Source organism: Rhinatrema bivittatum, chromosome 15 (genome assembly GCF_901001135.1).
Source record: "Rhinatrema bivittatum chromosome 15, aRhiBiv1.1, whole genome shotgun sequence".
Lineage (NCBI taxonomy): Eukaryota > Metazoa > Chordata > Amphibia > Gymnophiona > Rhinatrematidae > Rhinatrema > Rhinatrema bivittatum.
Window position 1 is genome coordinate 27,323,897 of NC_042629.1, and position 24,683 is coordinate 27,348,579.

General features: G+C 42.7%; 1 protein-coding gene across 2 annotated transcripts in view; it reads left to right on the top strand.

Moving 5' to 3' along the window:
• The window catches only part of PWP2 (PWP2 small subunit processome component), a 140,510-nt gene that overhangs the window by 21,762 nt on the left and 94,065 nt on the right, over window positions 1-24,683 (top strand). For both annotated transcript variants that reach the window (XM_029577740.1, XM_029577742.1), the window contains exons 3-7: window positions 2,095-2,189; window positions 4,183-4,282; window positions 10,622-10,765; window positions 21,525-21,660; window positions 24,282-24,511. In XM_029577740.1, coding sequence (XP_029433600.1) covers window positions 2,095-2,189; window positions 4,183-4,282; window positions 10,622-10,765; window positions 21,525-21,660; window positions 24,282-24,511 — 705 coding nt within the window. The remainder of the gene's footprint in view (window positions 1-2,094; window positions 2,190-4,182; window positions 4,283-10,621; window positions 10,766-21,524; window positions 21,661-24,281; window positions 24,512-24,683) is intronic.

Below are 24,683 nucleotides of genomic sequence, written 5' to 3' on the forward strand. Positions count from 1 at the left end.
GACGCCCGTGGTATGCAGACATGCGGAGGCTTCTGATGGAGAGTCTTCTATGCCTCCCCCCATACAGAACCTTCTCCAATAAGGTCCGATCCTTCACAAGGACCCGACTCAGTTTTGTCTTATGACCTGGCCCTTGAGAAGGCTCTCCTGACAAAGCGTGGATATTCGGTGGCGGTAATAATTGCCACCTTGCTCTGCACGTGGAATTTCTCGATATCCCCGGCATACGTGCGGATCTGGAGACTATTTGAGGCCTGCTGCAAGGAATGCGGAGTGCCTCCTTGGATGACCAAGATCCCCATGATTCTGGAATTCTTACAGGACAGCCTGAACAATGGACTGTTCTTCAACTCCTTGAAGGTCCATGTGGCGGCTCTCTCCTGTTTCAGAGGTGAGGTGAACGGAGTCCCCCTGTTGACACATCCGGACTTGGCCTGTTTCCTAAAAGGAGTTAAACACCTCCGACCACCCTTAAAGTGGCCATTTCCCCTATGGAACCTCAAACTAGTATTGGACTTCTTAGCAGGGCCTTCCTTTTGGCCACTGCACACTCTGTCTCTACGCCTGTTAACCCTGAAGTCTGTATTCTTGGTGGTGATATGCTGGGCGTGTCGCATCTCTGAACTACAGGTGCTGTCATGTCGGGAGCCATTCCTCCAGTTGACTCCAGGAACATTGCAGCTTCGCACCTTCCCCTCCTTCTTACCAAAGGTAGTCTCGGAGTTTCACCTGAACCAATCCATTTCCTTACCATCCCCGGATAGATGCAAGGACACAGAAGACTACTGCCTTCTTTGCCATCTAAACGTCTGTAGACTTTTAGTGCAGTATCTGGAATGTTCAGAACCAGTATGCAAGACAGATCACTTGTTTGTTCTTCATGGGGGAAAGAAACAAGACGAAGTGGCTTTGCGAGCTACTATAGCTCACTGGATCATGGAAGTGATCACAGGAGCTTAAGTAGAGGGAGGGAGGGAAGCCTTTACCCTTCCAGATTAAAGCTCATTTTACCAGAGCCCAGGCAGTATCCTGGGCGGAAGCTAAGCTACTGTCTCCCGCCAACATCTGTCGAGCAGCGACATGGTCCTTCTTACCTACTTTCTCCAGGTTTTACCACCTGGACGTCCAAGCCTGAGAGAACGCAACCTTTGTGAGGGCGGTGTTAACCGGACCGCGGACAGCCTCCCTCCCCCTTCGGGAGTAGCTTTTGTACATCCCATTGGTCCTGAGTCCATCTGGCTACACTCTAGAAAATTATGAAATTACTTACCTGATGATAACATCGTTTTCCTTAGTGTAGACAGATGGACTCAGCATCCCGCCCACGGCTGCCCATGAACGATACCAAGAAATCGCCCATGAGGCGAATCTCGATTCCATGAGGTTATAGGTAAGCCATCGCCCAATCCTTAGATCAGAGCATCTATAGTATTGCTAAGATTCAGCACTTATCTTGGTTGAGTACAGTTGCAGTCTCCAGTTTTTTAATCAAGTTTTTAATCATTAAGTTATATCCAAGTTCAAATTAAGTTTTTCAATAGTATGTTCACAATAGCTTTTGAAGAGAATACTGAATGGCTGAGGTCACTGCAGGGGCATATCTAGGGTGACGTCGGCTTTGAAACCTGACTTCATCTCCATCTGCTAGCAGGGCAGCACATAACCCGTTGGTCCTGAGTCCATCTGTCTACACTAAGGAATACAAAATTATCAGGTAAGTAATTTTTTCATTATAGATCCTAAGATCCACAGCGTGAAAGTATCAACTCTAATTCTAGAAATCAGCTCCACAGATGCCCTGAGATTATGCCCCCACATCACAATTAGATCAATCAACAACAGTCATCTCAAACTTGTAATAATTCATCCTTCCCCCAAATCCCTTCTTACAAAGTGCTTGGCGCTACATAATCCTATAGGTTCATGTTCCTATCCTGGAATAAATTGTGTTGAGAGCAGTGTGAAGTATAGTGTCTTGTGATATGCTGCACAATATTCTTCTCTGCTTTTGTGCTTACTATCACGTTCTCTGTAAATAATGTTTTTGTTGGGTGGTGTTTATTTCTTTATCTGTGTATTTGTTTCTCTTTGCAGTAACAAGTCGGAAACCCTACCTTTTGCAACTCGTCATAATATTGCCTGTGTGGGGCTATCTCCAGATGGAAACCTGGCAGTGCTTGTGGATGAAGGTATGGTGTCATATGGGGAAGAGCATTGGTTTAATGGTTAAAACTGTGCCAGTTTATTGTGACTGAAACTAAATTTGGCAGCATATATATTTCTCCGAGATTTGCTGCTCAGGGGATCTTCCATAATTTTGTTTCCTAAGGAGAGAACTTTGCATTCCTGTTCATACCCCAGATCAGTCTAAACACATGGGTTTTTCATCCCTACCAGCAGATGGCGACAAAGAAGAAAAGCTTTACTGACACTGTGCTACTTAAGATAGCGTGCCACTTGCAGTATTTCTCTGTCTCCAGCAGATGGTAGAGAGGTGCAAAACCTGCAGTCAAACTGTGATGAACATTTACTCCCAGGAGTGTTAGGTCCTGTTAGCAGGGCAATCCCACTGGTAAGAGTCGGGACGAGCAGGGGGTTGATGACTTTTTGGCTTGTTCCCGGAATGCAGGTAAGAGTTGATAGCCAGGGGGGCTGGAAGGAGTCTCCCTCTGGCCCTGACTGAAGATTTCAAAATGGAAGTGTGGAATGTTACTTTTAAGGAAAAAAAATAAAGTAAATAAATAAAAGTGCTAGGAGTTGTTCAGCTGGGAGCTACTGAGACTCCTTGCTGAAGCAGGAATGTGATGGCTGATTTAAGTGAAGGGGGAAAGTATTTCGTTTCAAGGCTAGTGATGATGATAATCCAATAAAGGTGAAAAAAGATTAAGAATAAAACTAAGTGGAATAGGATTAAATGTAGTAGAAGAGACGCAAGTATCTTTGAAAATGAATTGCAAGCTTGTTTGTGTGATTTTGTTAAAGGAAGAAAGTTTGCCAGTGTAAATAAGGGAATCAGATGTAGTTGGGATGTTGGAGTCTCATTTAGCTACTACTCTCGAGTCAGTTGTAAACTCAGCTCTAATCGTGTCAGTTTTGGTATCAATTACTTGGGCAAGCTCATTAGCTTTCAAAGAATAAGATTGACAGTTTGCATTGACCTTAGCAGTTGAGCTTTTTGAAATTAAATTAAACTTTTTTGGTCTATTTGTTGCTTTGTGAAGAATATTTTTATAGTGTTTGTGATTAGCAATTTTGATGGCATGTAGATAATGTCTTATGGTACACTTGAGTTTGTGTTCAATGCCAGGAGTTTTGTGCTTTCACCATTTTATTTCTAGAAGAGTTTTAAGGATTTTGAGAGCATGATGTTTCTGAATTAGATTTCATTTCAGTAACCTTGACTGGTGTAAGAGTGTCTAGAGCTTGTGAAAGCTCACAGTCCCATTCTGAAATCTGAGTATCGAGTTAAATTAGAAAAATCATTTGAAAAATTAGAGTAGAAATTTTCCATTATATGTAGAAATCCTGGCTTGAAAGGGGGAAGTGCCGCTGTTTTTACGGTGTGTAAGATATACTGTTTTGTTATGGGTTTGAAAGTGCTTGGTTATGATTTGATATTACTACCATTAACATAAGGGTTGGGGGATAACCTGCAAGGACCGGTAATTACTACCTTTAACAGAAACATGAGGGTAACCTACACGGAACGGCACTTACTACCATTAGAAACTTGCTGGGCAGACTGGATGGCTCATTTGGTCTTTTTCTGCTGTCGTTACTATGTTTAAGAAAAGAAGAGGGAAAAAGAACAGAATGGTAGCTTTTTGGGACTAGTTTCTCATGTTGAAAGTCCCTGTTGGGGTGAGTTGTTCTAGCTTGGCAATGTATACTGACCCAAGGGCCTTGTTGCTTCATCCTATTAGGCATGCAGAGGCTGCTTAGAAAGCTTTTCTCTGCCTCTATCTGCTGGCGGGGGTTAGTAATCCCCTGGTCTGGCAGGACTAAAGGAAAATAAATTAACAGTAAGTACAAATGTATAAGGGATGTGTGTATGTGTGTGCATGCGCCATGTAGAAGGTGCTTTGTTACTTCTCATTTTAAGGGATATGTGGTGGGTGTGTCTTCTTAGTAAGTGCTGCTTTACCTCTCGGTATAAGGAATGTGCTGTGTCTTTTGTTGCAGAGGGTGCTGCTCTGCTGATCAGTCTGCTCAGGAAGTCAGTTCTAAATCAGTTCCATTTCCATAAGCCTGTCCACAGTGTGAGCTTCTCTCCAGATGGAAGGTAAGAGCTTTCACTTCCCGATTTTATAGACCCACGCAAACCGATGTCTACACTGAGATGACGTGTTGAGTGATTAGCAGTCAGGATAGATAAGATAAAAGTGAAGAACCTGTAATTTAGCATGGAAGGTAGGAGAAAAGGTGGCATCTTGAATTTGGGGGGATGGCGGGTAGTTTATTTTAGAAAGACAGTCCTACTAGTAAAAATGCACAGAAGTAGGAAGGGGCCTGCCTTATGGGCAGTTGCAGAGTAAGATGCAAGCCTGGGAATGAGAAGGTTTGTAGCATTGGAGAAGAAATGATAGATGAATGAAGGTCAAGAATCATGTATGTATTTATTGGTCAGGGTTAGGAGTTTGTGTATGATCCAAATTTTGACAGAGCATCCAGGGTGTAGTGTGGGAACAGCAAGAAAAAATGTAGGGAAGGTGAGTAGTAGAGAATCAGAGAGACTGGAGAATAGAGTTGCTGTTGTCCAAGTGTGAGAAGGACAGAGCATGGAAGAGACCTCAACAGCAATCAAACATGAAAGAGAGCTTGTTTTTGCAGATGATGTAGAGCTGGTACTAGAAAGAGAAGCAGAGAGAATTGCCATGTTGCCAGAGAAAAAGGGTTATGGTTTATACTCTGACTTTATGAAATGTCAGAGAGAAAGACAAGGGGCCAGAATTTATGGTAAGAAGCTAGGGGAAGGATGAGTGACATAGGAGGAGTAAGATAGTGAGAGAGAGTACTTCAATTTTAGTTGTTTAACATGAGGAATTGGGATATCATGCAGAAGAAAACAGCAGAAAGGCAGGTGGACAATGACAGGAAACTGTGGAGGAGGGGTGAGAAAAGGAAAGAAACAGTGAATCATTGGCAAAGAATTGGTAGAAGCAGCCAGAGGAGGAGAAGGAGATGGGACCAAAAGAATGGATGTAGATAAGAGAATATTAGCACCCCAAGGATGGATCCCTGGAGCAGTGTTTCCCAACCCTTTTCTTGAGGCACCCTAACCATTTGGGTTTTCAGGATATCTATAATGAATATGCATGAGTTAGATTTGCATACATTGGAGAGCCCAAGGTTTGCAAATCATATGTCATGCACAGTGGTTCCATATGTGCTCCAGAGCAATAGCATACAGTATGGTATTTTAACAAATCAAACCCAAGCGGGAAAGAGAGACCGGGGAGGGAGGGAGGAGCTTCCAGACAAAGCAAAGGATACAATCCAAACAGTATATATGACTTATTTATTTATTTAAAAGATTTTATACTTACATCATAACGGTGTACAACAAACTTAAAATGCATCAATAGAAATAATCATCTAAATACAATAAAGTATGAAACATTAAAAAAAAACCCATTCACATATACAGTGCAATTAGCATACACAATTAGGTCTCAGTAAGAAGCTAAGCTTGAATTCTATCTATGAAGGCTTGCTCAAAGAGCCAAGTTTTCATCCCTTTCTTGAATTCTTTTGACTCTGTTTCGAGTCGTAACTCAGCTGGTAAGGTGTTCCAGATGCTTGGACCTTCTATAGAGATTACTCTATCTCAAACTAATGCTAAGGGTGCGGTATTTATTGAGGGGACATAAAGCAGTCCTTTATTGGCGGATCTTAGGGATCTATGTGGAGTATGCATGCGAATAGAAAAATTTAACCAATCTGTCTTATGGGCATAAATAGCCTTGTGGAGGATACAGTAAGTTTTATACAGGATCCTTTGGGCTATGGGGAACCAGTGAAGGCTAATCAAAATTGGAGTAATATGTTCTCGCTTGCTGCAATTCGTTAATACCCTGGCCGCAGCATTCTGCAACACTTGTAATGGTCGAAGTGATGATTGTGGCAGTCCCAGTAAGAGAGAATTGCAGTAATCTAACGATGACAGTATAAGGGCCTGTGATACAGATCGGAAATCATTATAGTCTAATCAGGGTTTTAGACGTCTTAAGGACCAGCAGTTTATAATAACTGTCTCTTAGTTTTGTAGCAATGTGCTTTTTAAAGTTTACTTCACAGTCGATAGTTATCCCCAGATCTTTAACTGAATCAATTAATTCAATCCTGACATTATTTGATAAGGAGAATACATTTTTTATATTAGATTTAGGTTTTCTCTCGAGCAAAATGATTTCTGTTTTTTCCATGTTGATGGCAAGTTTCATGTGGGTTAGTAACTGTTTAATTGCAGATAGATGTTTGTTTCTTTGAATATCTGTTCAAGAGTACCAGCTATAGGAATGAGGATCTGAATATCATCAGCATAAACATAGAAATTCAAACTGAGCCCAGCTAGAAGGTACATATTGGCAGAAGATAGATGTTAAATGATCACAAAACAAATGTCAACATAGAAGGAGAGGAACATACAATGACAGGACAATAAACCATATAGTCCAGGTACTACTATGAAGACAAATCTTGAAAGTAGTGGTTGACTGCCTGCCTGCCAGCCAGCCATGGAGACATTGATATCGTCTAGCTTCTTCTTTCTCATACCGATAGTATAAACAAATTGTATGCCACCAGAATGTGACATTCAGATTGGGAGGATGTTTCCAATTTAGTAACACCAATTTAACTGTGACAGACAGCAAAAAATCAAGCAGTTTCCCTTGAGACAGCGTAGGAGGGGTCGAACAACTAGGGACCTAAGAATCACTAGAGCATAAGACAATAGGGCAAGTCAGACACAGCGTATGAGAGATCATAAACCAAACATCTTGCCAGAACCACTTAGTAGTTGGGCAGTGATAAAGAAGATGGGGGAGGGCAGCCTTGGGAGCCTTTCAAGACCAACGTGATGAGTAGGAGACAGATCAGCTTTGAACTTGGTCCATGGCGTCCAGACTGCGATGCACTAAAAAGAACATGGATTGGGTGAGATGAGCAGAAAGGGAAATTCATATGGATTTATTCCAGTACACAATCCATGGGAAATGATCAGAGAGGGACAAATAGTGAGACCAAACTTCTTCCAAGCCGGGGAGACGAGAAAAGGAGTGGAGTTTAAAATATTCATAAATATGAGAGGCACTGTGGCCATTAAGGTTCAACGTACAGGGTACTGTAACTACCTGAGGCAGTTGAGAGATCGAATGAAGTTCTAAGGAAGCCTTGCTCAAGCATGAGACCAGTTGAGTCCAGTAAAAAAAAATTGAGAAGAAGGGAGATGAAGTTTATCTTGCAATTGTGGGAAGGAAAGGAGAGCGCTATTTGAATATAATTGGGAGGGGGGACAGTAAGCTAGCCTATTGCCAAACGGCCAGCATATGGGCTGATGAGCTATCTGAAATTTGGAAATAAGCCACAACAGCACCAAAACTGATGATTTCCAGGGTGTGGACAGTTGTGGAATAACTTTCTAAAGCATGAATGGCAGTATAAGTAGCCAGGAAAATAGGATGATCATGAAAAGAGGTCATTGTAGCCAAACCCGGGATAAGGGACAAGGCAAGCATAGTAGCAATAGCTTGCTCCGGTGAGAGCCATTCCTGAGGAGAAGGAATAAACTCTGAAAGCCAGGTGAGGCTCTGCTGAAGGATAAAAGAGAGAATGTAGAGGTGGAAATCAGGAAAGATGACCCCCGCCAGCTTGCCTAGGCAATTTTAAGGTACAAAGTGCAATAAGGGGGTGGAGTGGAGTGGAGTTCCACAGGAATCTAGATAGCAAGCTGTCTACCTTACAGGAAAAAGGTCCAGAAAACAACATAGGGAACATACTAAGCATAAAGTTCATCTGGGGGGCTAGCACCATCTTGATCATATCTAAATGACCCCACCAGGAAAGATGTAAAGGAGACCACTTATGTATATTATCAATCACAAGAATGAGGATCCTATCTGCAGAGATAGTAACAGAGTTTCCAAGGGTATATTAAACAAGTATGGGGAGAAGGGACAACCTTGGCGGGTATCCCCCTGCAGAGGAGCGGGCAGGGAAAGGGCATCATTAATAGAAAGATAGGCGCTTGGGGAGTGATTTAGCAATTTAGTTTAAGATATGAAAGAGTCACTATAACCAAACCAGCGAAGGACCTCTAAAAGGTAGTCCCATTCGACATGGTCAAAGGCCTTTTCAGCATCGAGTGACAAGGCAAGCAGTGGTTCCAGAATATCTTTAGACAAATAAAGCAAATTGAGGAAAAGTCTTGCATTATCAGTAATGAGATGACCCTTCATAAATCCAGATTGAGAAATATGTAATAAGGTTACTGACCACTTTACTAAATCTTAAAGTTAACAATTTTGCAAAAATCTTGTAATCAATATTTAGAAGAGGGATTGGTCCATCCCTATTAGATTTAGGAAAGACCACAATCTTAGCTTCATTAAAACGAGAGGTTGCGGTACTAGAGGTCCGCAGTGACTCAGTGAGGAAGAAGTGGAGAAAGAAAGGCTTTATAAAATTCAGCTGATAGTCCATCCATACCAGGCGCCTTCCCAGATTGAAGGGAAGCTATGGCAAGTTGGATTTCCAAATGGGTAATCTGTTTATCAAGCCTTTCCCTATGCACTGAGGAAGAGGGTAGGATGGTCCAGGGGCAGTAGGCAGAAATAAGGGAAGAATCATTCCGAGATTCAGTAGAATAAAGAGAGATATAGTAGTACTGAAATTCCTGAAGGATTTCTGACTGGGTGGAAAGCAGCGCTTCAGTTTGAGATTTAAGAGCAGCAATCCTGACTCTCTTTGCGCGATCGAAGATAATTAGTTAACAATCTCCCAGATCTATTTTGCTCTGAATAATACCTAGAGTTTTGAAGAAATATAGCTTTACCACCTTGATTATTCAACAGAGTATCGTATTGATATTTTAATTTGCATAATTGGGCCCAAAGTGAATTATCCAAGGAATGCACATGAGCCTGTCCAATGCAGAAATCTGTTTTTCCAGCTCTGAGAGTTGTCAGGGATGTTTTGCGAATATGAGCAGAATAGCTAATAATTTCACCCTGCAAAGCAGCTTTGAATGTCCCAAAGAATCTGCTGTGAGACATCACCAGTATCATTTAAAGAAAAGAACTATTTTATGAAAGCTGTTATGTTAGAGCAAAAAGTTGATTCATCCAGGCGAGCCACATTAAATTTCTAATTAGGGGTGCTAGGTGTCTGCAGAACCCAATGGAGAAATAGAGAAATTGTAGCATGATCGGAGATGAGAATAGGAGAAATGGTAGAGGCAAAAGTGGAAGGCACCAAAGAGCTAGAAATCAGAAAATAGTCAATATGGGACTAAGAGTGATGGGGAAGAGAGAAAAAGGTGTAATCTTTATCAGTGGGGTATAACAATCTCCAGGGGTCTATGAGGTGAAACGAGGAGATGAGATGCATCACAGCCACATGAGACTGAGAAGGTCTGGCTGGACAAGTAGCCTGTCGGTCCATGAGCAAATCCACCGGCTGGTTGAACTCTCCTCCCATTATGATAGGAAGGTCCGCATAGGTGCATAACCAAGCCAAAATAGCATAAAAGGAAGAAACATCAGTGCTGGGAGAGTATACATTCAGCAATAACAGTTTGGTGTAATGTAAGGAAACCACTGCAGCAACCCATCTACCATCTGAAGCCGACTCTTGTTGGATAAGTTGGAGAGGTAGAGACTTGCGAATTAAAATGGCAACCCCTCTTTTTTTTTTTTTTTTTTGTGCAGGCGCAAAGAAAACTTGACCCACCCAATCCTGGCTAAGTTTGCCTGACTTGCCAGAAGATAGGTGGATCTCCTGCAAAAAAAAAAAAGCTATATGTAGAGATTTGAAGTGAGTCAGAACTTTCTTGCGCTTGATGCAGTGGTTTAATCCATTAATATTTAAAGTAAACACCTTTAAATCAACTACCATTGTTAGTAAGGGACCAAAAACATATCTGTGAAATAGCAAATATATGTACAACAAAGGCATGGAAAGACATACAGATTACATTAGGTACAAGTGAAATGTGAAAAGGAAAAGGGAGCTCCTCAGAAGGGAGGGAACCAAAACAGAAACACATTATGAAAAATCAAGCAGCACACAAAAAAAAGTGCACTAAAAGTTTCCAGGGGAGATGGGATAATGGCTGGATAGGGGTGATGAGGCAAGGAAAGGCCACTCAGACCTCCCATGCTGAAAAGGAAAAAAAAAATCAGTCTGCTTCATGCATTGCTTCAATATTTTTGAAATGTTGATTTGCCTATGAATAGAGCTTGTCAGGATTGTGGGTGCTGCTGTGCTGGAATAGACCCAGGGGCAAGCTGCCTAGCCAGTGAAGTCAGGACATGTTTATTCCAATGTTTCAGGAGCAGTGGTTTCAGTGTAATGTGTTAGAAACAGGTAACTTCCCCTTTTTGTCTCTTCCCTGTAACAGGAAATTTGTGATCACAAAGGATAATGTAGCTTTGATGTACCATGCCCCAGGCAGGAGGCGGGAATTCAGTGCCTTCGTGCTGGACAAGAGTTATTATGGCCCCTATGATGAGACCACTTGCATTGACTGGACGGATGATTCCAAGTAAGTACAGGTGTCATTTTATGTCCACTATATTGTGTGCTGCTCCATGGCAGAGATATTGCTGTAATGTGCAAGTTGAGGAAACTGTGCAGAGCTCCCAGGGAGGGATACACACATTCTTTAGCTGTCACAGAATAAAAAATTAGATTCACATCTCTTATTCCAAAGCAAATGTAAAATTATAAGAAATAAAATTGTTCCTTCCCACTTTCTATGTATATTAACTGATGTTCCCTGTACGTATCCGGATCAGTCCAGACCGTGGGTTGAGCCTCCTGTCCAGCAGGTGGAGACACCCTTTCAGTTTTGGACTATCCTATATCAGGACAGAGCCTACCCTGCAGCCCTTCAGTATTTGTCTGTCTCCAGCAGATGCAGGCAGCTGAACCTGCGGTTCCCCTTCTTTTCCTTAATTTCTTCTCCCTGAGGGGTTTTTGTACTCTTTCTGTATCAGGATCAAGAAAGTATTAGTTTTGATTGATTATTTAAAAAAAAAAAAAAAAAAAAAGTTGAAAGATTTTTCTGTTTCCAGGAGACAGTTCTGTCTCTTCGCTCTGCTGGGGGCCTGGGGGGGGGGGGGGGGGGGGGGGCTTGCCCCTTGATTCTTCAGCCTAGGCTCCCGGTGTCCTTTTGGGACGATACTGGTGGTCCAGTCATTCCCTCTTGCTGGCTGGCCATCCCTGGCAAGTCTCGGGCCTGTGGCTGGGAAGTTCATTCCCAGCTTGGAATCTTGTAGTGGGTGGAAGGATTAGCGTTTTTGCCTTGCAGTTTGGATCACATGAACACACTAAGAAAATAATGACAGCTGACTAAGGTTTATGTGAAAATATGAAAAGCTGTATTTTTTGTATAACTCATGCACAGGCAGGCACTTATAAGAACGTAAGTGACAATAACAAACAAAACAAGTTATACCTGTTTACCCTTGCACAATGAGCAAGGGTAAATAATCTTCTCCAGCTAAGAGGGAAATATATATACATAGGCCTAGTAAAAAAGCTGCCAGTTTCTTGAAAAGAGCATCTTCCCCTAACTTCTCAGATGGTGGTCAGCAAGCAGATCGCTTTGGGAAGAGTGAGCGGCGCTAGGTCTTTGCAGAGTTTGTCATGCTTAACCTCTCTTAGTTCAGCTGTCAGCCCCTCCCACTGTGGTTTAGAGTCTTATCCCTATGTCTGGACATGTTCTCCTAGCTCTCCTGAAGTATTGTCAAACTAACTGATGATAAAAAAAAACAAACTAGTGTGTGTATCAGGACAACTCCTTAAATGGGAGGGGGTCTTGTCTTATTCACTTCTTGTAATTGCCATGTTGTCCAGACACACTCACGTGCGGGACCATTAACTCTACACTTCTCTAAAGCTAAACGCATTCTGCTAGACTCCAAGGATCATAATAAAATCTGCAGCAGTATTGTCATGTAAATAAAAGCAATCATATAACTATTTCAGAAGCAAACGCACCTGTTAATACCTGCATCAAGATGTGAGTGCCCCAGAAGCTAAAAGTATACTCTTACTCTGGGCAAATGCCAGTGTGGCTTGTACTATGCTTAGCTGTTAGTGCTGCATTTCACTGAACACAGTCTTTTTAATTCCCTTACTTGGCTCTAAGTGATATTCTTATTCTCTAATTAGGTCTTGTCTCCATCTTATATTTTGTATCTCTCTGTGTGTGTGACGTTGATGTTTTCAGGCTGTTTCTAATCAGACAAGGGGGAAGGGGAGGCTACCTAACTGCCCAGAATCCTGTAATGTCTTCTTTTTCTTTTCTGGAAGAATATTCAGAACTTTCTAAAAGCTGTGTGCTGACCTTGTACTATAATAGATTATAAACTCCTTTTTCTCTCTAACTGCCTCTTGCACCATTTTATAAAATACTCTCCATTTTGTCAGTACTAGATTCTGATCATGCTCTTGTACTAAATAGAGCCTACCTGTCCCTACTGCATACATCTAAATAACTGCAAAGGGAAGACCTCCTAACACAAGCAAGCACAAAGCTGTATCCTATCATTATAACTGTATTTCTCTCTCATAAGGAGCTAAATTAACCGTATCTGTGATACATCGAAGAGACTTCTGTAAGCCTGGCCCTTATCACTAATACAAACCTGTGCTGGAATCCAGCACTGTGAGTCCCCATCCTTCAGCCCACACTAATACTCTCCCCAAGAAATTATCTTACAGCCTACCCTCTTTCTCTGTCTCTCTGCTCCTGAAGACTGGATCTCCAGCTCCGAACTCACTGTCTCTATTTCTTTATGTAAGGAGGGATCCTCTTTCCTCTACCTGGGGAAGGATTCTATAAGCCGCCTTTCATTCTTTCAAATTCACGTATTATTCAGGGTAATTTTCAGACTTCTTGCAGGGGTTGCAGGCCCACTGTATATTATTTCTACAGGCCTGTAATCTAATTGTCAAAATGATTCCCCAACATAGTTCCACTTTGAATTGGATCAGGGCACACAACAGGCATTTTGTTTCTCCATCGCTGGGCAAGGCTGAATTAGCTAGGACTTGAGATGATATCATCTGAATGTGCCAAAAGAACCCTTCTTTCAGAGCTCAGTAACCTTTAGTGAACATGCTCAGGACTTCCCGTTTGTGAACTACCTCATTAGCCCCTCAGTCTGTTTTTGTCTGAGCTTCTGCACAGATTTTTGACCTCTTTTATGCATTTTATTTGAGTAAAAGTTTCTTGTACCTCTGTTTTGCCTGGCAGCTTTTGCCATTTAAAAAAAAATGTAAACAATTAAGAGTTTCACCAATGTCTGGGGAAAGGTTACTATCAAGGCCTGCATCTGTTGATGCCAGATGCCCATTATGGATTCCCATGAGGTCTGCTATAGGTATCTGGGCCCTAACAATGATATGGCTGATTGCTACAATTGTGATCGCATGTCCCCTAGGGAGCAGCGTTGTCGTGCTTGGACAATGCAGAAGAGCACTTATGGGTAAACGTTGGCATTAGCTTTGGATACTGGAGTCATTCTTCATAGAATTGTAGGTCCTCAGGCTGGGGTTCCTCTCCTCCACTCTGCTGTGAAGGCTTCCTCTGCTCCTGTGCTGCCAACTGCAGGATCTGCCTCAGGTCAGAGGTCAAGCAAGGTGCAGAAGCTTTTGGCACCGGAGGAGGTGCAGGAAGGAGGCACCTAAACCGGGCCCATCTCTGGGTTGGGATCCATCAGAGCCGAATAGATTGAAACCGGCACAAGGACAAATTTCTTTGGCTGCAAGCTCATTGGCACCAGGGAAAGATGGAGCTGCATTGGCGAAATGCTATCTTCATTTATGGTGTGGAACGTTCCCATGGCACTAACCACCTGTTCTGCCTAGATCCCAGTCTTTCCTTGGCACCATGTGTGCCATTGGCATGTAGCACCCTCCTAAGGTGATGAGCACAGAGATCCAAGATACTGGCATCATCTCCATTCCAGTTCTCTCAGCTTGTAAACTAGCAGTCATATTCGATATCTCTCTTTCTCTCTCTCTCTCCACATATCCAAAAATGTGCCATATCTTTCGTTATAACACTGACAACATCTGCCCCTTCCTTTCTGAATACATTACCAGAAACCTTATACAGTCATCTCCTCCTGCTTAGACTATTGTAATCTGTTCTTCACAGGTCTCTTAGCGAGCTATCTCTCTCCATTACAGTGTATTCTAAATTCAGCTGCGTGACTTATCTTTAGCCAACGATACACCCGTAGAACCCCTCTTCTGAAGTCACAGTATTGACTCCCTATCTGTTTCCACATACAGTTCAAGCTCCTCTTACAAGTGCCTGCACCCTTTTATCTCTCTCTACCCCCCTCCTCGTGCACGCCGCTCATCAGTCATTCCTATTTATGCCCTTCTCTGTTAATTCCTGACTCCATGCTTTCTGCCTGGTTGCACCATGTGTTTGGAATAGACTTCCTGAGCTGGTGCATCGCTCACTCTCGCTCGCGCTCTCTCCCTCTCTCACCTTGTTTAAATCCCACCTAAAAACTCACCTTTTTGAGGCTGCTTTTAAGCCCGATTGTCTGCCTTTAGCCTCATTAACTAATTTTAACAATTGTCTTACTATATGAAACTCCCCAAGCCTTGATTAGATTGTAAGTTCTTATGTGGTGTTTGTGCAGTTGAGTAGTGCTATACAAATGTTAAGTAGTAGTAGTAATGAAGGCAGCTGTGGCACTGGAATGGGCCCTTTGACAAGGAAGGCTATAGTTGAGGTTCCCTATCTCCAGAGGGCTCACAATATAAATTTGTACATGAGACATTGGAGGGTAAAGCATCTTGCCCAAGATCACAAGGAGTGGCAGTGGGATTTGATCCTTGGCTTCCCTGGTTCGTAGCCCAGTGCTCTGATCACTAAGCTACTCCTCCACTTTTGCCATATTTCAACCTGTGTAGGTTTCTGAAAAGGATGTCTCTTCTCCAACTCCAGTGCAGAGGGCACATCAGCCCATAGATCAGCTTACAGTGATGGAGAAGGATTTGCCTCTTGAAGACAGGAAAGAGGCCTTGGAGCCTTTCCTGACCAAGATGGGGGAAGTATTCTTGCAGCATTTAACTCCACCTAGTTCGATGCCAGTGTGCAGTTCACTGCAAATATTACTCTATAAACTTTAGTCCCTAACAATCTAGTAAGACAGGTCCCATGGACGGGAAGGGGGGAGGTGTGGTTGAGGAAGGAGCTTCAGTTTAGTCAAGTTCTGAGCATGTGGAGACCAGGATCTGGTGAGAGGTAATGGTGGTAGGGCCACTTAGCAATATTGTTCATTACATGTTCAAATTTGAATTAATGACAGGAAAGGTGACAGTAAGTAAATCCATGGCTCTAGCACTAAACTTTCAAAAGGGAAACTGACAAAATGAGGAAAACAGTTAAAAAAACAAAAAACAAAAACAAAAAAAACCAACCCAAAAAACCTGGTGTGGACATTGTTTAAAACTACTATCTTAGAAGTGCAATCCAGCCAAATGATTGCCAGCATGGTTAAAAAGTGAGGTTAAAGAGACTATATTAGCCAAAAGATCTTCATTCAAAAATTGGAAGAAGGATCCGAGGAAAAAAGGATAAAGCGTAAGCACTGGCAAGTTAAATGTAAGACATTGATAAGAAAGGCTAAGAGAGAATTTGAAAAGAAGTTGCCGTAGAGGCAAAAACTCATAATACTTTTTAAAATACATCCGAAACAGAAAGTCTGCTAGGAAGTCAGTTGGGCCGTTAGATGATCGAGGGGGTTAAAGGGGCACTTAGGGAAGATAAGACCATCACGGAAAGATTAAACAAATTCTTTGCATTGGTGTTTACTGAAGAGGATATTGGGGAGATACCCATTCTGGAGATGGTTTTAAAGGGTGATGATTCAGATGAACTGAATCAAATTATGGTGAACCTAGAAGAAGTAGTAGGTCAGATTGACAAACTGAAGAGTAATAAATCACCTGGAGCGGATGGTATACACCCCAGGGTTCTGAAAGAACTCAAAAATGAAATGTCAGACCCATTAGTAAAAATTGGTAACCTATCATTAAAATCCTCCTTTGTTTCTGAAGACTGGAGGGTGGCCAATGTAACTTCGATATTTAAAAAGGGCAGGCGGAGCCAAGATGGCGGCGGAGTAGCAGCACGGCTCTAGACGCTCTCCGTTTCGTAAGCTTTCTCTTTGAATTTTTTGCCTCATTGTTGCTCAAATGCCTCCGAAACGAAAAGGCAGAGTAAGGGTGTACCCCGCAGCCCCGACTCTGCCTCCAGGACAGCGTACACTAACTGAGCTGGCTGCAGGCTTTTCAACACGGGGAGAGCAGTTCTCCGCTGAACGGACCGCGGGAGGAGCCGCGAACGATTCTGGAGAAACCACCCTGAGCCCCCCAGACTCAAGGATTCCTCCGGTGCCGATACCCCAAAACTTCTCAAGTCCGGTGAGTGCAGATGCGCCCCAGATGGGATTGGCAGATGCAATTGCGGGTGCCACTGTGGGAAGTGGGAGTAATGTGCAAGGCCCGGCAGAGGGAAACATGGCTGAGCTGCAAATGATAAGCCCCCCAATTGAGGCGGTTTTTTCTATCAATACCTTAACGGGTGAAGTATTGGAATCTGAAGCTGCAAAGACCATGTTTCCTAAACCTCCGACAGTGACTATGGATTCTTTATGGGTGCTATTGGCTCAGATGGGGTTGCACTACAAACTGTTTCAATACAACAAAAAACGGTTGCTTTAAATTTGGAAGCTGTTACCCGGGACTTCAATTCAGGGAGTGAAAATCAAAAACAAAGGATCCAAGCTTTGGAAGAACAGACTAAGAAGATCCAAGACATTCAGGTGGCACTAATCCAGGACCGAGTTATCCTAAACAGAAAAATGGAACAACTGGAAAACAAAACTAGGAACTTGAACCTTAGGTTTATTAATTTTCCTAAGGTTCTTGGGGAGCAACCAAGGATAACTCTAAGGAAATATCTGATAGAGATATTAAAGATTCTACCTGAAAATATACCAGTATTCAATAAAGTATATTTTCTTCCTCATATAAGAACAAGAGAAGAAGCAGTGACACCTACCATCGACATGGCAAATTTAACTGCCTTTTTAGAGACTTCAACGTCTGAAATAATTGAGAGGGCGACCCTCCTTGTGTCCTTTATATATTCACAGGATCTTAGTTTAATTATGAAAAATTATTTTCAAAACATGAGAATGGAGTTTATGGGTAAAGCAGTGCAAATATTCCCCGACCTGGCTAAGGCAACCCAGGAAAGGAGGAGAGGGTTCCTTGCCATGCGACAGGAGGCCCGCTCCTTGGGAGCAGTATTTATCTTAAGGTATCCGTGCCGCTGTATTCTAAAAATGGATGATATTACTTATGTATTTTTTGTTCCCGAACAGTTAAAGGCACTGCTAGAAAACAAGAAAAAAGTGTTACCTAGTTCCCAAATCCATAGTAACAGTGAGTCATAGGTAAATAAATTGAAAAGTCAACCGCTAAGCTTATACTTAAAAAATTTATTTTTCTTTCTGACTATCTCCTCTTAATCCAGGCATAAGCCCCCCCACTTTAACTTGAGGACAATGTAATCGAAATGTTTTTCTTTTATTTAAAATGTTAAACAGTATGTACTGTATTGTTTCTTTGTTTCTGTGCAAAGAGGATTCTTTGTATAATTTGAAATAATTCAATAAAGAAATTAAAAAAAAAAAAAAAAAAAAGGGCACCAGGGGAGATCTGGAAAACTACAGACCGATGAGCCTGACTTCAGTGCCGGGAAAAATTCTTGAAACTGTTTTAGAGAATAAATCACAAAACATTTAGATAGACATGGGTTAATGGGACACAGCCAGCATGGATTTACCCAAGTGAAGTCTAGCCTCACAAATCTCCTTCATTTTTATGAAGGTGTAAATAAACGTGGACAAAGGTGAACCGGTAGATGTGGTGTATTTGGTTTTTTAGAAAGCATTCGACAAAGTCCCTCATGAGAGGTTTCTAAGATTGGGCTTCCAAATAGCAGATGACATTTAATGTGGACAAGTGCAAGGTGATCTATATAGAGAATAATGACCCTTGCTGTTAGGTTTAACATTAGGTGTTATCACCCAGGAAAGAGATCTAGGCGTCATCATGGATAATACATTGAAATCGTCTGCTCAGTGTGCTGCAGCAGTCAAAAAAGCAAATAATGTTAGGGATTATTAGGAAGGGAATGGGAAATAAAATGGTGGATGTCATAATGCTCTGTATCTGTCCATGCTGAGATCACACCTTGAATACTGTGTGCAGTTCTGGTCGGGGCATCTCAAAAAAGATCTAGTTGCACTGGAGAAAGTATAGAGAAGGGAGACCAAAATGATAAAGGGGATGAAATGGCCCCACTGTGAGGAAAGGCTAAAGAGGGTTAGGGCTGTTCAATTTGGAGAAGAGACGGCTGAGGGATATGATAGAGGTCTACAAAATTGTAAAGGACTTGAATGGGTAAATATGAATCAGTTATTTACTCTTTCGGATAATACAGAGACTAGGGAGCACTCCATGAAGTTAGCAAGTAGCTCTTTTAAAACAAATCAGATAAAATTATTTTTCATTCATCACCCAAGCTCTGGAATTCATTGCCAGAGAATGTGGTTATGGCAGTTAATGTAGCTGGGTTTAAAAAAGGTTTTTATATGTTCCTAGAGCAGAAGTCCATCAGGTACTGTTCCTATTTTTTTCTCTTGTCTTGTTCTTCTCCCTCGCTGCGCTCGCTTCTTTTATCTTCCTTGCTGCTCCCCTCTCCCCCCCCCCACCCCCTGGTTTTTGTATTTTCCCCCTTTCAGTTATTCTGTAAACCGACATAATGTACCCACGAATGTCAGTATAAAAAAGCTAATAAAGTCCATAAACTGCTTTTAATCAATAAGGATTAATAGCTTGGGATCTATTCATTTAATGTTTGGTACTTGATAGATACTTGTGACTTAGTTGTCCACTGTTGGATACAGGATACTGGGCTTGATGGACCCTTGGTCTGACCCAGTATGACATATCTTATGTTCCCCTCTGAGGCAACAGAAGTGTCTGCCCTGGTCACCAGATTCATCTTCAGGGTCATAGAGCAGCATTCTCCCTTGGTTGGGCAGAGAAAAGTTCAACAGGGATTCTGTCAGACCCTTTACCTGATTTACTACATCATCCCCCCTAAAAAAAGATCTATGATATTCCAAGTTTCTCGATAAGTTAGGAAATATACTTGACTTCAGTGTTAGGAAAGAAGCAGATCCAAGGACAGAGATTTTGGGGCTTTTACAGTTCTGCAACCTCCAGTGGACAGCGATTCCATTGCACAAGTTGCAAGATGACCTCCAGTCCAGAATGTGGCAGCATCCCACCCCTTGCCTTCCATTAGCCTGAAAGCTTGACTTAAAGTACAGCATGTAATGTGCTCCTGGGTTTGGTGCTGTCCAGCTTCCTCACCATTTTGTAGTGGTGGAGTCAGCTCTCTAGCAGGCCAAAGAGATTGGAGGACACTCTAATACGATTCTGGGAAAAGAGTCAAAGCTTTTGGATACCTTTGGTACGAGAGTCTGCCAGAGGTCTATGCTGAGTGCTCAAATTGCAGTTCACCAGTTGGAGATAGCTGTGATGGAGGATATGTTCCTTGGGAGAAAGAAAACATAACCGTCACTGGGAACTAGGGTGCTTAAGGACTATCTTGAGTAATTGACACAGGGAGATTCCTAGCACATAGGTTAAATTAGAAACAAGGAGTGGAGGAGTAGCCTAGGAGAGGAGAAAGCAGCCTAGTGGTTAGAGCAGTGGACTGCAAAATCGGGGAAACCACGGTTCAAATCCCACTGTCGCTCCTTGTGACCTTGGGCAAGTCACTTTTCCTTCCATTGCCTCAGGTACAAACTTAGATTGTAAACCCTCTGGGAATAGGGTTATAGCTACAGTACCTGAATGTAGTCTGCTTTGAAGTGCTGAAAAAAGTGCAAAAAGCGGAATATAAATAAAATGGGATTGGGGTCCACCGGTGGCTTCACTGCCAGTGGGATGGGGTCCAGCGGTGGCCACCCTGACCTCTCTGTTTGCTGTCAGCACATAGCTGATTCCAGCTGGGTATTGCTCCTCCTCCTGCTGCCCCACTGCTCCTTTTTTAATTGATGGACGCTGGGTCCGCACAGCTTTCCCTGCGCTGTCTCTGAGGGGGACGTCATCTCTAGCTGCCGACATGCAGGTTGAAGTGATCAACAGATGCCTCCGATGTCAGGCTGCTGTTGATCGACCAAAAAAAACAATCTCACTTGACCAAATAAAGATGCGTGAGAAAATGCAACTTCTAATTAGAAAGAATGACCATCATATAGCACAATGCAAAGGCACATCATAAAGGGCTCAAAGGCTGCCCAAGCTGGTGCACAGGTTTTAATCATCAGTCATTCTAAAACCTGAGTGAACAAATTAAGATCCAGTCTACAGTCCAACAATCCCCCCTTTTTTTCCTAAAGGATAAATTATATATGCAAAATGAAATACATAAATACAATGCTGTGGACCTGACAGCATACAGTATCCCTTTGTCTTTGCAAACATTATTCTTAAGTGTTTTTGGATTTACTGTACACGGCAAATGGAGAGGGAAAGAGGACCCAGGATAGAGAGAGAGAGAGAACACGTACTGGGAAGATAGAAATGGAGAAATGACTCAGGAATAGGAAAGGAATGAGAGAGAGGACCCTGGGTTTTAGGGTGGGGAATTATGTGAGATAATCGAAGAGAAAAGGAATGAGAGAGCATCAAGAGAAAAGAAAGTATTAAAATAGTTACTCAAGGAAAGTGAAAAAGAAGGAAAAGGCTCCATAGACAGAGAAGAAAACAAAAAAAAGGACAGAGAAGACCTGAGAATGAGGGAAAAAGACACAATCAGCCAGAAAAGCAAGCCAGAGACATCAAAGGTTTGAAACTTTTATTGCCTGATAGAGAATATTAGTAACTCACCAGTATAAAAAATACTGGGCACAAATGAAAGTCTGACTGGATGCGTGACCCACACAGAATTTTCATGTTGGAAAGAGTTTAATTTTGTTGGCTAATTTTGACTTTCTGGCATATAATGAATTCTCTTGTATGCAGGACATACTCCTCTGCATGGTGGCTCTTTATTCTGTTATACTAGGAGCAGCCTGGCTGATGTATCTAAGAAACAGGCACAGGATTGTTTTGAGAAAACGTGGTCCTGTCTCAGAGCTGTTCTCTGTATTCTCAGTGTGGTTTTCTCTTCCCCTCTGCAGGTGTTTTGTGATTGGCAGCAAGGACATGTCCACATGGGTGTTTGGGGCTCAGCGCTGGGCTAACCTGTTGTACTATTCGCTGGGAGGACACAAGGATTCCATTGTGGGCTGCTTCTTTGAGGCAAACAGTCTGAATGTAAGAGCCTGTGAATGTTGTGTTTGAAGGTTGTAGACATTGGTGGTCTGGAATGAACCTAGATCCTTGGGAAGGGAAGAGTTCAATTGGAGCCAAGAACTATATACAAGCGAAATGGCTGGGGTCCTGCCATGCTTTGTAACGGAGTCCAGTTTTTCTCCAGCGTTTGGAAATGCATCCATTCGATGTGTGTTATGGTTAAGACTCCCTTCACTCACCTTCCCTAGATGTGCCTGTTTACAGAATTCCTAATGGCTCCGGAGATTTCTTCCTGGGACTGACATGAGTTACTGCAGTGTCTGGAATTAGGAGATATACAGAACTGCTCCCTCATCCCCAGTGATCTGATCCATGCCATTAGATTTAGATTCACTAAGCTTTATTGGCATGGCACATGGTCCATATGGGCCTTGGTAGTCAAAGCTCAATGGTTATGTATGCACTCTTCCTGTGTTGTGATTTTAGTAATTTAAATTGGTTATTCTCTACTCTCTCTTCTTAATTTCATTCCTTCCTCTTTCTCTTAGCTTTGTTGCCTGCTCCCCTCTCCCCAATCCCCGTTCATTGTAACTTTCCTTCTTTTAGTTACTTGTAAACCGGCGTGATGTGTCCTCGAATGTCTATATATAAAAGTTCATAAATAAATAAATAAATAAATGTAAGTTAGCCAGATAAGAGTTATCCAGCTAGCTTATAAGGGATATTCAGCAGTACAGTTATGCTGCTGAATGTTTTCGTAGAAATCACCACTTAGCTGGTTAACTTATATCTGGCTAAGTTTAGCTAGATGTGCTATTGAGCAGGTCTAACTTATCTGTCTACCGTAGGTGATTAAGTCCGAATAATGGCACTTATTCAACTACAATAGACAGATAAGTAGCTACTCCCTGATCCGCCCATTGCCAGCCCAGTAGATATCTTGCTATTTACTTATCCGGCTAAGTGGCGACTGCTGAATGTAGCTAGGTTCACATTTCAGTGGCAGAGAAAGGTGGAGTGACAGGACTGTGCCCTACCATGTGGAGCAGATGCATTGAGGGTACAACAAGAATATAAACAGAGACAGAAATATACCATAAACTATTGCAGAACAGAAGCTCAGATGACTGTAGTATCAGGAGCACACAGTGCAGTCAAGATGCAACAAACAGGAACATGTAGAAACCCTTCTCCAAAGAGTTTACAATCTAATGATCCCCAGAACAGAAAGTATTATGAGATATGGTCAAGAGGGAGGGAGGCACTATTTGAGCAATTAGGTTGCGCAGCGCAAAGGAAAGATTTCTTCGGTCTAGCAAGGAGAGGAGCCATGGGTCTGGTACAGAGGGAGGTGAAGGTGGGGAGATCCATAAGATAGAGTTTCCATAAGGTGGAGGACAGTGAGAGAGGAGGAAAGAGTGAACCTTAAGTGGAGGATGGTGAGAGAGGCGGGAAGGTTAAGTTGTGAGGTGGAGGCTGGCAGCATGAGACAAAAGGTGAAACAAGTGGAGGATGGGGAGAGAAGATGAAATGTGTGGTATGAGATGAATGAGAATGAGCCTTGTGGTGGAGGGTGGTGTGTGAGGGAGGATGAGCCAGGTGGAGAAAGATGGTAAGGAAGGAGGGGGAACTTTGAGGTAGAAGCAAAGATGACGTGGAGAATGGGGGTTGACATAGGAAGGAGTGGGTGCAGCATAATATCATAGTAAGTGATGGCTGAAAAAGACCAAATGGTCCATCCAGTCTGCCCAGTTATTTCTGTCCACACACTGCTACTGATGTATCCAGCTGACTGCTATAAAGTATGACAGCTTGTAGAATATCACTTTATATCCAAGTCAATTTTTATCTTCCTCATTGATTCTTTCCCATATGTAAGATCCCATGCTTAATCAACACCCAGATACACCCCCCTCCTTACCATGTCTTCCCACCAACCTTTATAATAATCTAAAGAGCTACCAAAACTAGTGAGGTTACTGCCTGAACATCTGGTTTCCTATATCGCCAAGATCCCATTGCTTTCTAGAGAGTTGTAACCTGCTGGTACCATTCCAGCTACCCCAGGGCCTACAGTGCCACTTGGTGGTTCTTGTTTTATCTTCCCCTTGTTTTCTTCATGTTATCTTGCTGGATAGTACCAGCCATCACCAATCCATTGGCATGAACTGGGTTGGTTTCTGAGGACTTAAGCCTTCTGGTCCCCACTCAACTATCCCTTGGCCTGCAGTATTGCTAGGTCGTGCTTCCTTTATCCTTTCTTTATCTCCTTATCTTTCCTCTTGCTCCTGCTCTTAGTGGATTAAAGGCTGCTTTTTTTGGCAATACTACAACTTTTCACCCCTGCTGTTGCCACGGTCTTCTACATCTGTCCTGAGAATACCTGAGTTCTGTCACAGTACTAGTTTCTGCCACCTCTGCTGGTAGGTTATTCCAGGCATGTGCCACGCTCCTTGGTAAGGAAGTGTTTTCTGACGCTTCTGACTCTTCCTCCCTCTAACGTCATACCTTGCCACTTTGCCCTTGAAATCCATCTTCTTTGGAAAATTCTTCCTTCCTGCGCAACGTGTTGCGTTGCTGCAGTGCAGAAGTCTCTGCATGCCTGCGAGGCACCTCATTCCTCTCCCATTTCTGCGTTGCAGCTGTACACCATCAGTCGGGACGGTGTGCTGTGTGTCTGGCAGTGTGATACGGAGCTGGCTGGCCTGAAGTCTCGACTCCCCGAGGAAGAAGCCGCAGTCCAGAAACCGGTACCAGGGAGAGAGCAGAGTGAGGAGGAGGAGGGTGAACCAAATGTGGAGCAAATCCGTGGAAAGGCCAATCCAAACCAGAAGGAAAGCAGTGGAAAAGTGAAATATTCGCGGGCAGCAAAGTAAGTGAAGTAGGAATACTAACAATAGTAATTTGTTTTGTTCTACACCTTCATTCCTATCAAGAGCCTGGTATGCCATATATAATTAATATTGGAGAAATGGTCAGATGGTCACTTCTGAGTAGGTCAGCATATTAGTCCTGGTGCGGCAGCAGTGATTTTACCACTGCAT